At 45.3% G+C, this 12999-nt stretch overlaps 1 protein-coding gene across 1 annotated transcript in view; it reads right to left on the minus strand.

Moving 5' to 3' along the window:
* Cryl1 (crystallin lambda 1) overlaps positions 1–12999 on the minus strand; it is a 126082-nt gene that overhangs the window by 103156 nt on the left and 9927 nt on the right. The window contains exon 2 of the mRNA XM_028787211.1: positions 7172–7279. Within this exon, the coding sequence (XP_028643044.1) occupies positions 7172–7279 (108 nt within the window). The remainder of the gene's footprint in view (positions 1–7171; positions 7280–12999) is intronic.

Consider the following 12999-nt stretch of genomic DNA (forward strand, 5'->3'; position numbering starts at 1 on the left):
ACAGGCTTCACAGGACTGGGCTAGTTTGGGTGAGAGAAAGTTATAAAAAGAACAAGCCCACCCCTCCCTGGTTCCTGTCTATCCAACTGGCACGCCTCCCCACCTCTTCCCAAGTCCCCCTGCTGTGTGATGCCATCTGTGATGGGCAAAAGGCCTTGCCAGAGCCTGAATAGAGCGACCCAGCACTGGATCTTCAGCTCTAAGAGTGTGAGATGGCGAGTCTCTTCTCTTTATAACATAGACAGTCTGTAATGCTTTGCTACAGCAATGTGAATCAAAACGGTGAGGCAAGAGTCACACCGTTCCTTTTGAAATTTGTTTTTAAAAACTGATTCTCTAATTTTTAAAGATTTGTTTATTTATGTATATGAGTGCTCTATCTGCAAGTACACCCGCATACCGGAAGAGGGCATCAGATCCCATCACAGATGGTTGTGAGCCACTGTGTGGTTGCTGGGAATTGAACTCAGGACCTCTGAAAGAGCAGCCAGTGCTCCTAACTGCTGAGCCATCTCTCCAGCCCCGATTTTCTAATTCGTGCCTGTGCATCCATGCAGGTGTGTGAAGGCCAGCGAGGGTGACAGTGTCCTTCTCCCACTCCACCTTATTTCTTGGACGCAGGGTCTAGAGCTCAGCTTTTTGTCTAGGCTAATAAGCCTGCAGTCCTGCCTCTATACCACCATGGCACTAAGGCAGCAGACATGTTCTTGTTGTATGGTGTAGCAAGCTCTCTCAACCATCAATCCGTCTCCCTGGCCCCAAGTCACATTTTTTTTAAACACGGTATCTTTCTTTACAGCCCTGACTGTCTTGGACTTGTTATGTAGACCAGGCTAACCTCAAACTCAGAGATGCACCTTCCTCCACCTCCTAAGCACTGGGATGAAAGGTGTGCACCGGCATCTCCACCCCAGTTACATCACCAGAACCCACGTCTTTCGCATCATCTAAGCCCCCTCAGCCACACCCAGCTGTCATCATGCCCATACCCAAGCACACAGGGTTGACCCGAAGCCCTGCCCTCAGGATGCACAGGGACAGTCACCTATAGCTCAACCATCTAGAGCAGTCACACAGTTTTCTGACTCCTCCCCAGCTTTTCAGATGTCAGATCCTCACATGCCAATCAGATCAACTAATGCTATTTCAGTTTGGGTAGGAAAACAAATAAAGGAAATGAAGCAATTGTTTGGACTGCCTCGGTGACAGCCAAGTAACCGCAGAATCTGTGAACACCCAGATAACTGGGGTAAACGACCCAGCTGAAGCCACAACGTGGGGCTGTGAGCCGCAATCTACCAGGCCTTAGACTACTCCTGGATCTGTGTGTCCTTCTAGGTGGTTAGATTGCACCTATCTCTCTACTGACTTAAACTTTATTTACTATTCATCAATAAAATTAGATAGGTCATCCCACCATGAATGCATCTATGATATCTTATATTTATGCTTTCTTAAAAACAAATACTCGGGCAGTGGTGGCCCATGGCTTTAGTCACAGTGCTCGGGAGGCAGAGGAGGCAGATCTCTGTGAGTTTGAGTCTAGCCTGATCTACAGAGCAAGTTCTAGGACAGCCAGGGCTATACAGAGAAACCCTGAAACACTGTCCCAAAACAACCAACCCCCCCCAAACACTTTTTAAACTATATTTACACTCATGCTTTCTGATAATATATCGTAAGTTTTGTGTATGGACAATCTATAGAGATATAGCACCTTTTTTCTGTCACATGATGATATTTCCTCTCCTTCCTTAGAGTTGTACATTCAAAAATCTGTGTGCAAATTTCTCCTTTCCAAACACTCACAATCCACAAGCTACAAGTCCCAGCTCCCCAGCAGCCTTGCGGTGCTCCTCCCAGCTCCCCAGCAGCCTTGCGGTGCTCCTCCCAGCTCCCCAGCAGCCTTGCAGTGCTCCTCCCAGCTCCCCAGCAGCCTTGCAGTGCTCCTCCCAGCTCCCCAGCAGCCTTGCAGTGCTCCTCCCGGCTCCCCAGCAGCCTTGCAGTGCTCCTCCCAGCTCCCCAGCAGCCTTGCAGTGCTCCTCCCGGCTCCCCAGCAGCCTTGCAGTGCTCCTCCGTCACTGCTCGTTTCTCCTACCGGAGGAGCAGCACTTTAGGCTCTGTGAGCAGAGTGTATACATGTACAGACTGAACGCAACAACAGACCCCCTGAAACAAATGGGTGGGGCTATGTGCTGTACAACACCATCTGTTTACAGAATGTCCCTGTGTGACATGGATTAGGACAGTGAGAGTTCCCCTGGCAGCACAAGGCCAGCAGTCTCCAAGCCCTGAAGTCAGTGGTTACTGACCACAGAAACCTAGCCAACAGCCATAGTAGTTCCACCAAGAGAAAATATCATCAAGGTCCCTGGGTCCGCCATCTTGGCAGGGCTCTTTTTTTTCTTTTTTTAAACATGACCAGGTTTTTTTTTTTTCCATTTTGTTTTAACTTTTCATTTATTCTTTGTGAGTTTCATATCACCCTCCCCAATCCCACTCATCACCCATCCCTTTGTATCTGGCTTCTGCCCTTGCAACCTTCCCCCAAAAGAAAATGAAAACCAAACAAACAAAATTAGTAAGGCGTAGGAAATATCTCATCATAGGAAGCTGTAGTGTGTCACAGTGTGTCCCACAGTATACACACCTCTGCCCACACATCATCACTTGCAAAAGTTTATTACAATTAGTTATGGGTCTGGTTTGAGGGCCCCTGGCTTCTGCTATACCATCAGTACTGTATCCTACCAGGATTCCTCTCAGATATCCTGTTGTTGCCCTGTGTCATGGAGATCCTTCAGCTTTGGATCTGTAGGACTGGCTCCTTCACAAGCTCTAGCAGCTCATAGATGAGGTAGATGTTGAGGTGGGCCAACTCAAAGCCCTGGATCTGGGTCTGGGTGGTGGCCGAGTCAGTCCGCCTGGCAGCTCTCTCGAACCCAGACTACCAGGGCAGACTCCCGTACTGCTCTGGCTAGCTCACCCAATGCCACATCCAGCAAGGGGAAGGGTGAGCTCTCTGGCCCTCAGGTCCAGCTCACCTGAATTCATCTAGCAGGGCTTTCTAAAACAGCAACAGTCAGACCATGCCATTTGGGGGCTGCTGGCCTAAGCTACATCCCTCCTCTGTGTAGCAGCTGGTACTGGGGAGTTCCCCGAGTCACAGTGAGCAACTGTGGAGGAAGGTTTCCCAACCCCAAGTGACAGCCTCTTGATGCACAGTGACTTCCAGGCTTCTGCTGAGTCATGGTTAATAATGTCCCACTGGCCAGGTCCAAGTCCAAGGTAGAGTCGAAAGCCACCTTGTGAAAGCCACCTTGTGCTGGCTTGATGCACACGTGAATTCCCAGGGCTTGGGAGGCTAAGGCCACCCTGGACTACACAGTGAGACTCGGCCTCAAAACAAAACACAAAGTACACCTCAAGAGGCCAACATAATAGTGCTTGCCTCACACGCATGAGCCATAGGTTCAATCCCCAGTTCTTCAAAACAATAAAGAAGAGGGTGTGGGATACCAACGGACTGGACACTTATGGTCCACTATTTCAGAGTGGTTTTATTTTGTGACAGTGTCTCATGACCTCTAATTCCCGATCCTCCTGCCTCCACCTCCCACATGCTGGAATCACAGGCATGAACCATCACATCCCACACACTATTCTAGCTGTTATGGCCCAAGGTGTTTAAGAAAACTAGCACTCAGTTCCCAAGCAGGAGAACAGAAGAATCCAGAAGAATCCAGGTGGAAACAGAGTTTAAGATGGAGTATAGGCCAGGGCAGAAAGGAGGCTGGTGAGGTAAAAACACGAGACCAGGGTCACCTGCAGGGCATGAGTTTGGAAACGTCAGCTGTCTAGGAGCCAGGACAGGGCAGCTGCCTTGTTTCAGAGATCACTCCCAGTGGTTTATTAACTCCTGAACCATAAAAAAAAAAAAAAAAAAAAACCTAAGAGATGAGTCCCTCTGACCAGAGAGTAGAGAAAGGTAGGTGTCAGAGATGTCACCCAAAGACTGTGGTCACAGACCAGGGCTTGAGCCACACAAGACAGCCAGTTCACACCTGAGTTGGAGTTGGGGTGGGCAGTTAAACGATGACCCCACAGCCTGCACCAGGGTGTGCCAGACTCTGGAGGACTTACAGGAATGCAGCAAGCTATAAATCCTAAGAAACAACCCTCTAGATCTGCAGGCAGTGTGGGTTTCAGTTTATCTCCTTAAAGTGTTCCCTTCCCTCTGAAGGGCTTTGAGAGCCAGCACCTGCCCAGAACCAGGCAACACAAAGAAGCAGAGCAGTATGGGCAAGGCCTCTCCCCATTAGAAGCTGCCATCCACTTGGCCCTTCTAAAACCTACTAACACCTAGAACCTTTTCTATTCCAAGCTCTGAGACAAGAAATGTCATCTGCAGTGGCTAACAAAACTTGTGTGACACTAAAAACTGAGGAGCACTGTAAACAAAATGCACACATTGAACCTATGGTGCCTCTACCTCCTGCACTGGTCACACCCCACAAAACTGTCAAGTAAACACCATGAATACCGGGGCCACAAATGACTCTGATCCATCATTCTTACTGCAGCATGCTCCTGGTACATTAGCTTCTGGCAGTTTCAGGTGACTTGCAGCCAACAGCAACACAAGTTAATGTCACTCAGCTCCAGGGCCACCAACCACGAACACAATCACCAGAAATCTAGTGACAAGCCTAGGCCTGCTGAAAAGCTGTCACCATCCAAGGATACAACACCAAGGCACACAGCCACCACACCCAGGGAGGAGATATCATAGGTCAAGTGCCTGTGTTTCTACACTTAGCAATCAGACGATTGATACAATGGAGATGAAAGTTTCCTGGGAACCTTACACTGAGGCCATGAAAGCGCTGAAGCCCTGATGCCAGCCCAGGGAGGAACTTGGCTCCCAGAAGAGATGTCATCATTCTGCTAGGTCATCAGGCCACCTTATAGGACCAGAAGCTAGATAATAAAGGTTCAGTGATGGATGGGACCACACCTAGACCAGGACTGCTCAGTTATGCATAACAATTCCTTCTGTTTAAACCTAAGCCTGTGTTAGGATCCCCAAAGACACACAGACATGCAGGTCACTAGACTCTTTTTATTTGTTCCTCTTCCCCATGTGGTCACACTGAATAAATCTTTCTCTGCTTTTCATTATAACATGTGCATTACTGAGCTTAGGTTGTTGGGCAGCCAAACCCAGGCTTTAACCCTAAAACCTCTGGTAATGGACAATTTTACCAGCTACCATTTCCAAAGCAAGGTCTGCAAAGCTCTTATATAAACTACTGAGTATGAGAATAGAAGGTGACTTTGATAAAATATTGCTGTTCCTCCCGTCTGCAGGTTCTGCATCCTCAGGCCCACCCAACTGCAGATGGAAAATAATCAGAAAAAATATTTTTACTCTGTATAGAACATGCACAGTCTGTTTTCTTGTCACTGTCCCTAAACAATGGCATGACTTCTGCCATAGCATTTCATTGCACTGGGAATCATGAGCCCATCTCGAGATAACAGAAAGGCTATGGGGGGAAGGTAGGTTTGCTATAGATCCTATGCTATATTTCTACAAGGGACTTGGGCATCAGTAGATTCTGGTGAGGGATGTACTAATGTAGTTAAATATTCCCTGAAGACTTCTACTCCCAGATAAACGGTGGAACAAATTTCTGAAAAGTCACTTTACAAAGTCTTCACATGGATTTTGAGCAAGAATTATTATGTTCCTGGGAGGCACCACAAATAAAAATCTTTAGGGTTCGCCCCTTAACCAAAAACATGTTTTAATAGAAAGAAGGAAAGAAATTGAGTCTACTTAACAGTAGAGCAGCTCATGTTCACACAGACAGGGCCTTGGATTCAATCCTCAGCACCAAAGGAAGGACTGGATATACGGATGGTAAAAAATCATGGGGAAAGTTGACCCATGTCACATGCCATCAGCAGACCAAAACCAAGATGATACCATTAGACACCTATTGTGACTCACTAAGACCCAGAACACTGGCTGTACCTAGTGCTGGCTCAGGTACAGAGCATCGAGAGCTCCAACTTATTCCTGGGAAGAGTGAAAGACAGTACAGCCACTTTGTAAGTTAGTACAGTTCCTCTTTATAAAGCTAAATATATTTTTGCCATTTAAACCAGAAAAATCATGATCTTCGGTATTTATTCAAAGGAATTGAAACATCTCTACACTAATCTGCACATGAATATTTTATAGCATCTTTATTTATATTTTCTAAAACTCGCTTCCAAGCATGAATAAATAGTTCATTCTTCACTCTTCAGGAAGTGAATGAATAGTCTAGGCGATGGACTATTATTCAGTGTTAAGATGTGATAGGCCATTAAGACCTGAAGGAAGTTTAAATGCACATTGCTAAGTGAAAGATGCCACTTGGAAAAAGCTACAAACTGCCCAAGCCCAACTATACAACATTCTCAAAAAAAAAAAAAAAGACTAATTATGGAGACAATAAAAATATCAGTGGTTGCCAGGGAAGGGTAATGAACTGGCAGAGCACAGAGTATTTTCAGGCAGTAGAACTATTTGGTATGGCCCTATAACAGTGGTTATACCACACATGAGAGCAACTCACAGAATGCACAACACTAGGACAGAACCTTAATGTCAGCCAATGCTCTGGGGGACACTGATGGATCAGGGTAGTTTGATTGATTATAATAAATTACCAGCGGGAGAGGGATGTTGAAGGTGGGAAGCACTGACTTTTGGGAAGTTTGGGGTATTTAAGCAGCAGCCCAGTTTTGCAATGAGTCTAAAAGTTCTCTAAAAGCTTAAAGCTAGGGCTGCCAGCATAACTGCCACCCTGACAGACATGTAAATAACTACCGAGGCGCCACAAGAGATTGAAGGCTAACATTCACATTTGGTTCCTCCATTCCCCCCTCATTGGCCAGTGTAAGGCTCTCTTCACAGTAAGAGTCCCTTCACTGGTCTGGACTCATGTTCTTTCTGTGCCAGAGAACCTTAAATCTGGCCTTTATTATCTCAGAGTTACTGCAAAAGCTGTCCCATAAAAAATGGGCAACTACAGTCACAGCCTGGAGGACCGGATGAGTAAGAGGAAGTGAGAGGAGCAGGGCCATCGTTACCTCCGGATGTGCGAACCAGACCTACCTGATGTTTTCCAGGGCGTTTGTTATCTGCTGTTGCTCAATGTCATAGAGTTTCACCTTGAGGCCTCCACTGGCAAACAGCATAGCCCAGCTCCGACCAATGAGTCCACTAGGGAGAAGAGCCACAAAGGATTCAGGTCATTAATCCCTCCCATCACTCTTCGTGTTCATAAAGCAGCTATAAAGATTACACACAGCCCACTCTTTTGTGGGGTGGTGGGAGTTCGGTTTTAAGACAGAGTTTTTCTATGTAGCCCTCCCTGGCCATCTTGTAACTCACTCATCCTATAGACCAGGCTGACCTTGAGCTCAGAGATCCACCTGCCTCTGCCTCCAGAATGCTGGAATTAAAGGTGTGCATGCCACCACCTTCCACAAGGTCCCACTCTTACAACATTTAATAAATACCTGAAAAGTTTGTATCTTGATAATGTGATCTCTTAAATGTTTGCCCACTTCCACCTGTATTAAGCATGTCCAGGGGTAAAGCTGCAGCTGTACTGCATATTTTTCCTTGTCACCTTTTTTAAATGGTACGGTGTGACACCTGTTTACACAGCCCTTATGTTGGATTGAGTGGCACAAGAAATCTAAAAAAATTTAAAAGTAAGATGTGTGTCACTTCTCTGCAAATGCTACCACTAGAATTAACATAAGATACTTGAGCATCTATGTTGATACCTTCTGGGGACCTTAGAACCTGTCACTCCAGAATACTGAGGGACAACTGTATTTTCTCTGTCCACCCTCCACCCCAGGTAATGGCTGCCACCATCACCACATTTGATGATGGAATAACTGCCAGATGTCATAAGACATTCTGCAGGTCTGATCTCTGTTAATTCTTTACAGTAACCCTAGACAGTAGATACCATCAATTCCTCTTTTATATTTGAGGAAAGGAAGGCATCAGGAATTAATGCCAGCCTGGCTGCTTGTGCTGTGACTAGGAGATGAAGCCCAGAGTCTGACGCAAGAGCCCTTACTCTTTTTTTAGGTTTTTGTCTTGTTTTTATAAAGAAGAGTTGGGCTTTTATCATAAGACATTTTTAAAATACACTCCAAGCATGTGGGTTAAGAGAAAGAGAAGTAATTAAAAAAAGATACACCAGAGGGCATGGGTGTGAGCTTCCCTAAGAAGGGAAGATCCCAAGATCTAACTTTTATTTTTCCTGCTTCCAGACAAGGTCTCCTGAAACAGCACAGGCTGGCCAGAGAGCTGAAGAAAAACTTGAACTGATTCCTTGGCTTCTACCTCTGGAACGCTGGGATTTCAGGCGTGTTCTACCACCCCAGTTTATACAGTATTAAAGCAAAACCACAGTTTCTTCTGTGCTAGGCTGTACTCTACCAGATGAGCTTAGACCAGAGCAAACGTCTCCACCCTGTATTCTACCCTCTCTTACAGACTTATTGTAGAAGACGACAGGACAAAAACATCAGCTTCCAAAGGACTAAAAACAAAATTATAAAACATATCTGGGAGCATGGCATACATATAACAAACCTCTTATTCCAGAACTAGGGGACCAAGAAAGTCCTGAGTTCAGGGCCAGCATGGACTACATACATAGTAAGATATGTATCCAAAGAAAGTCTAGAACACTCCCAGGGTCCAAACTGGCTTCTAATCCCATTCTTCAATCAAAGGAAGCAGGACATCTTGGAGAAATGAATAGTTCTAGGACTGAGCAAGCAAGATAAAAAAAATGACCCTGGGGCATTCTGCAGCAGCAGAAAGCCTGGAGGTGCTAAACTTGATGCCTGCCAGGCCCAGCATGTCAGAGGGACGCGTCCAGCCATTAAGAGAGTGCTCAGTAGCCAAGGATATGAAATCCAATTTTCATTACATAGAAATGAATGAATAAATAAAATTACCCTGCAGAAGAGTTCCAATAATTTTATGCAGCCATACCATTCTTAGAGACACGCAGTCTCACTCTTCGATGACTGCTCTTGGTTGTCAATTTGACTTTATCTGAAATAACTAAAACCCAAGAAGCTAGGTACACCTGTGAGGACTTTCCTTAATTGAATCACTTCAAGTGGGAACACACACCTTTAATCCAGATCTTAGAGGTGGGAAAATCCACCTCTAATCTTGGCCATGCCTTCTGCTGGTTGGTATCCCATACAAAGGACATGGGAAAAGGAAGCGTTTGTTCTTTGCCTGCTTGCCCTTACGACTCATTGGTAAGTCCATCCCTTCACCGGCATTAGAGCCTACTTCTTCAGGATCCTGGTACCTGTGAAGACCTGCTGGGACATCCAGTCTCACGGACAAAACAACTACCAGATTCGTGGATGTTCCACTGGGAGACAGCCATTGTCGGACTAGATGGGCCACAGCCCATAAGCCACTCTAAAAAACTATATAGATATAATATTATATATAACATATATTTCCATATATTATATAATATATAAACAACATAATGTATATTCATTTGTACAATATATATTTATATATAGTCATTCTATCAGATCTGAACCCTGACTAATACACCCTCCATCTACCCCAAAGTGTAGTTTAAGCAGAGACACTTTCAAAAGTACAGAAAGGAAGGAAACAGGGAGTAACTCAGCCTTGGAGAAACGTGACCTCAGCAGGCATTCAAGGTCACTGTCAATCACAGTAAGTCACTCGACTGTTCACTCCCTTGATATGCTGCAATGAGAATGACCCTTGACCTCTGAGCACTTCCCCCATGGCCTCAGTCTAATCAGGAGCAAAGTATTAGGAGAATAAACAAAATTCAACTTCTTGCCTGGTGTTCTTCAAAATTGTCAAGGTCACCAAGAACAAGGAACGTCTCAGAAACTGTCACAATACAGAAACAACAAATGAAGTGGCCCTCTGCATAAGTGAGGAGTTAGCTCCGGGTCTTCCTGCCCCTGTCCTAGTGGGTGGCCATGTTCATTACCTAAAACGGCACAGCATTTGCTCAGAACCTTTGCCCATCCTCCCACATCTGTAGATCCCACCTCGGTCATCTATAAACGACTTATACAACCAAAACAATGAAACTGCTACTGTGCAGGAATGTCGGATTACATTGTTTACACCCCTGATGCTGTGACCCTTTAATACAGTCCCTCATGTTGTGGTGACCTGCCCAGCCATAACATTCTTTCACTGCTACGTGATAAGTGTAATTTTGCAACTGTTGTAAATCATAAGGCAAATATCTGTGTTTTCTGGTGGTCTTAGGCAATCCCTGTGACAGAGTCATTCAACCCCAAAGAGGCCGAGGCCCATAAGTTCAGAACCACTGGTTTAGAAGGTAACCACAGGAAAAAGTCTGCACACATTAAGTTAGGCACTTTTTTGTCAGTTATTTTCAGTCCGTGTTTGGTTAAATCTCTAGATATGGAGCCCAAGGACACAGAAGTGTCAAGACAGTCACCCCCTGGGACCGACTCTAGGCAAACTCCCTTGTTAACCGATCTTCCAGGTGCTGGCAGGCATGAGAGTGGCTGACAGTGCCTAGAAGAAAATGACACGCCCAAGCAGGACCTCACTCCACCTTAATCCTGAGAACAGGGAGGTTCACTAGATGGTAACTGGATCTACCTGGCACTTATCTCAGCATGCAGAACATTTCAGGTAGCTTTGTGCAAGGAAGCGGGGAAAATGGAAAGACTTTCCGCTTGTTTGACAGGATGAACTCCATGCTCTGGGAACCTTTGTAATCTTGGCACATTGTACAGTAGAGCTTGATAAGTGTTAGTTGTTGACGACAACAACGAAAAAAAAAAAAAGCTGACATATGCTAGTGACAAACTCTAGATAAAGGTCAGTGGCACTTCCTATGGGGTTAGCACAATAGCAACAGCAGTTTGCTGGAGATACACAGAGTGCTGGCATGCCAGCTGTGTGCCAGGCACCATTCTAGCTCTGAGCTTACAGCAGCCGGAAGACGGCCAACTAGTGGAAGTGCTGAGACAGAGGAAGTGGTGGGGACAGGGAGGGAAATCTGAAAGCACCATCAGCAACTATCTGTTGGTTGCAGGAGGTGAGGGAGAAAACCTGAAGGTGTCTGGAAGAGATGTCCCCCAGCAGAGCTGGAGGATGTTTGCAGGTCCAGGTGGACAGGTCGGCACCAGTACCACGGAGGTGTGATGAAAGAGAGGCAGAGGATAAGGTCAGAGAGCAGAGGGCAGAGGGGTGATCTCATTACATACAGAGCATCTCAGAGGCCACAGCAGGATTTGGGCTTTTAATCTGAGTGTGCTGGGTAGCTAATGAAAGGTATTAGATTACAGACACGAACAGACTGGTTTTAAAAGTTTAAAAGGAACAGTCTGGAGCCAGGCATAGTGATGCATACCAGCACTCAGGAGGCTGTCAAAAGGATTTTGAATTTAAAGGTATTCTTGGCTACACAGGAAGATTGTGTGTGTGTGTGTGTGTGTGTGTGTGTGTGTGTGTATGTGTGTGTGTGCGCGCGCGCGTGTGTGCGCGCGCGCGCGTGCGCACAAAGATGCTGGGCAGCAACAGCAACTGCAGTTCACAGTCAGCCCTGAGATCACCAAGGACAATGGATGCTCCACTGTGTGCTAAGACACTTAACTGGACTGTGCCGACAGATAGTTGTATTTAGGGCATTTTCCACTCCTGATATGTTCACCTTAAGACGGGTTTATCAACACAGCCCTGTCACAAGTCATGAAATGTCTTACTTGGAGAAACATGGAAGTAAGGAATGCAGAGGCTGTTTCAGGACATGGTGGTGTGTGTGGACAAAAGTAGCAGGGGGATGAAAAGTGGACAACTGAGTTCATGATTTATATCTTAATAACTGCTGGTAGACTATATGGTGTGGGAAAAAAATCAAGGCCAAATTATGTTCCAGGAAAGAGTGAGATGTCATTAACTCTATTGGTGAAGACTTTAGGAAACAATTAGGAGTTCAGTGAAGGATATTTTTAAGTGGGAAGCAGACATTTTAGAGGTATGGAGCTACCACACAACTGGATAGGAACTAGGTTCAGAGTCAAGGCCTGGCCTAAGATGTCAATCTGGGCATTGCTGTGTGGACATTTCTAGGAGGAGACCAATGAGATCCCCAGGACAGTGACGGTTGACACAGAAGGCAAAGGTCTGTGCTTTGGAACAGTACAACCTTCTTTCTTTCTTTCTTTCTTTCTTTCTTTCTTTCTTTCTTTCTTCCTTCCTTCCTTCCTTCCTTCCTTCCTTCCTTTCTTTCTTTTTTGTTTTGTTTGTTTTGTTTGTTTGTTGAGATAGGATCTCATTATATAGCCCTGGCTGGCCTGGTTATGTAACCAGCAGAATGTTCCAACTCTAGTGGGGAAGTTCAGGGCTGGCCAGATAACTCAAGTACAAGTGGTTGTACACATGCCTGCCCACCTGAGTTCAATCCTAGATTCCATAAGGTGGCAGAAGAGAACTGACTGCTGAGAATTGTCCTCTGACCCTCACATATACCCTGTAGCATGGGCAAGTGCTCTAGGTAGCTGGATGGATGGATGGATGGATACATAGATGATAGATAATAGACAAATAATCGATAGATGATAGATGGATAGATGATGGATAGGTGGTGGATGGATGGATGAATGGATGGATGGATACATAGATAGATAATAGGAGTAGATATATAATGATGGATGGATAATAGGTATATAGATGATTGTTAGATAACATATAGATAGATGAGATAGATAGACAGACAGACAGACAGACAGATAGATAGATGATAGATGACAGATGATAGATAGATAGATAGATAGATAGATAGATAGATAGATAGATGATAGATAGATAATAGATGATAGATAGATAGATAGATAGATAGATAGATAGAT

The sequence above is a fragment of the Grammomys surdaster genome, unplaced genomic scaffold (assembly GCF_004785775.1).
Source record: "Grammomys surdaster isolate TR1022 unplaced genomic scaffold, NIH_TR_1.0 125617, whole genome shotgun sequence".
Lineage (NCBI taxonomy): Eukaryota > Metazoa > Chordata > Mammalia > Rodentia > Muridae > Grammomys > Grammomys surdaster.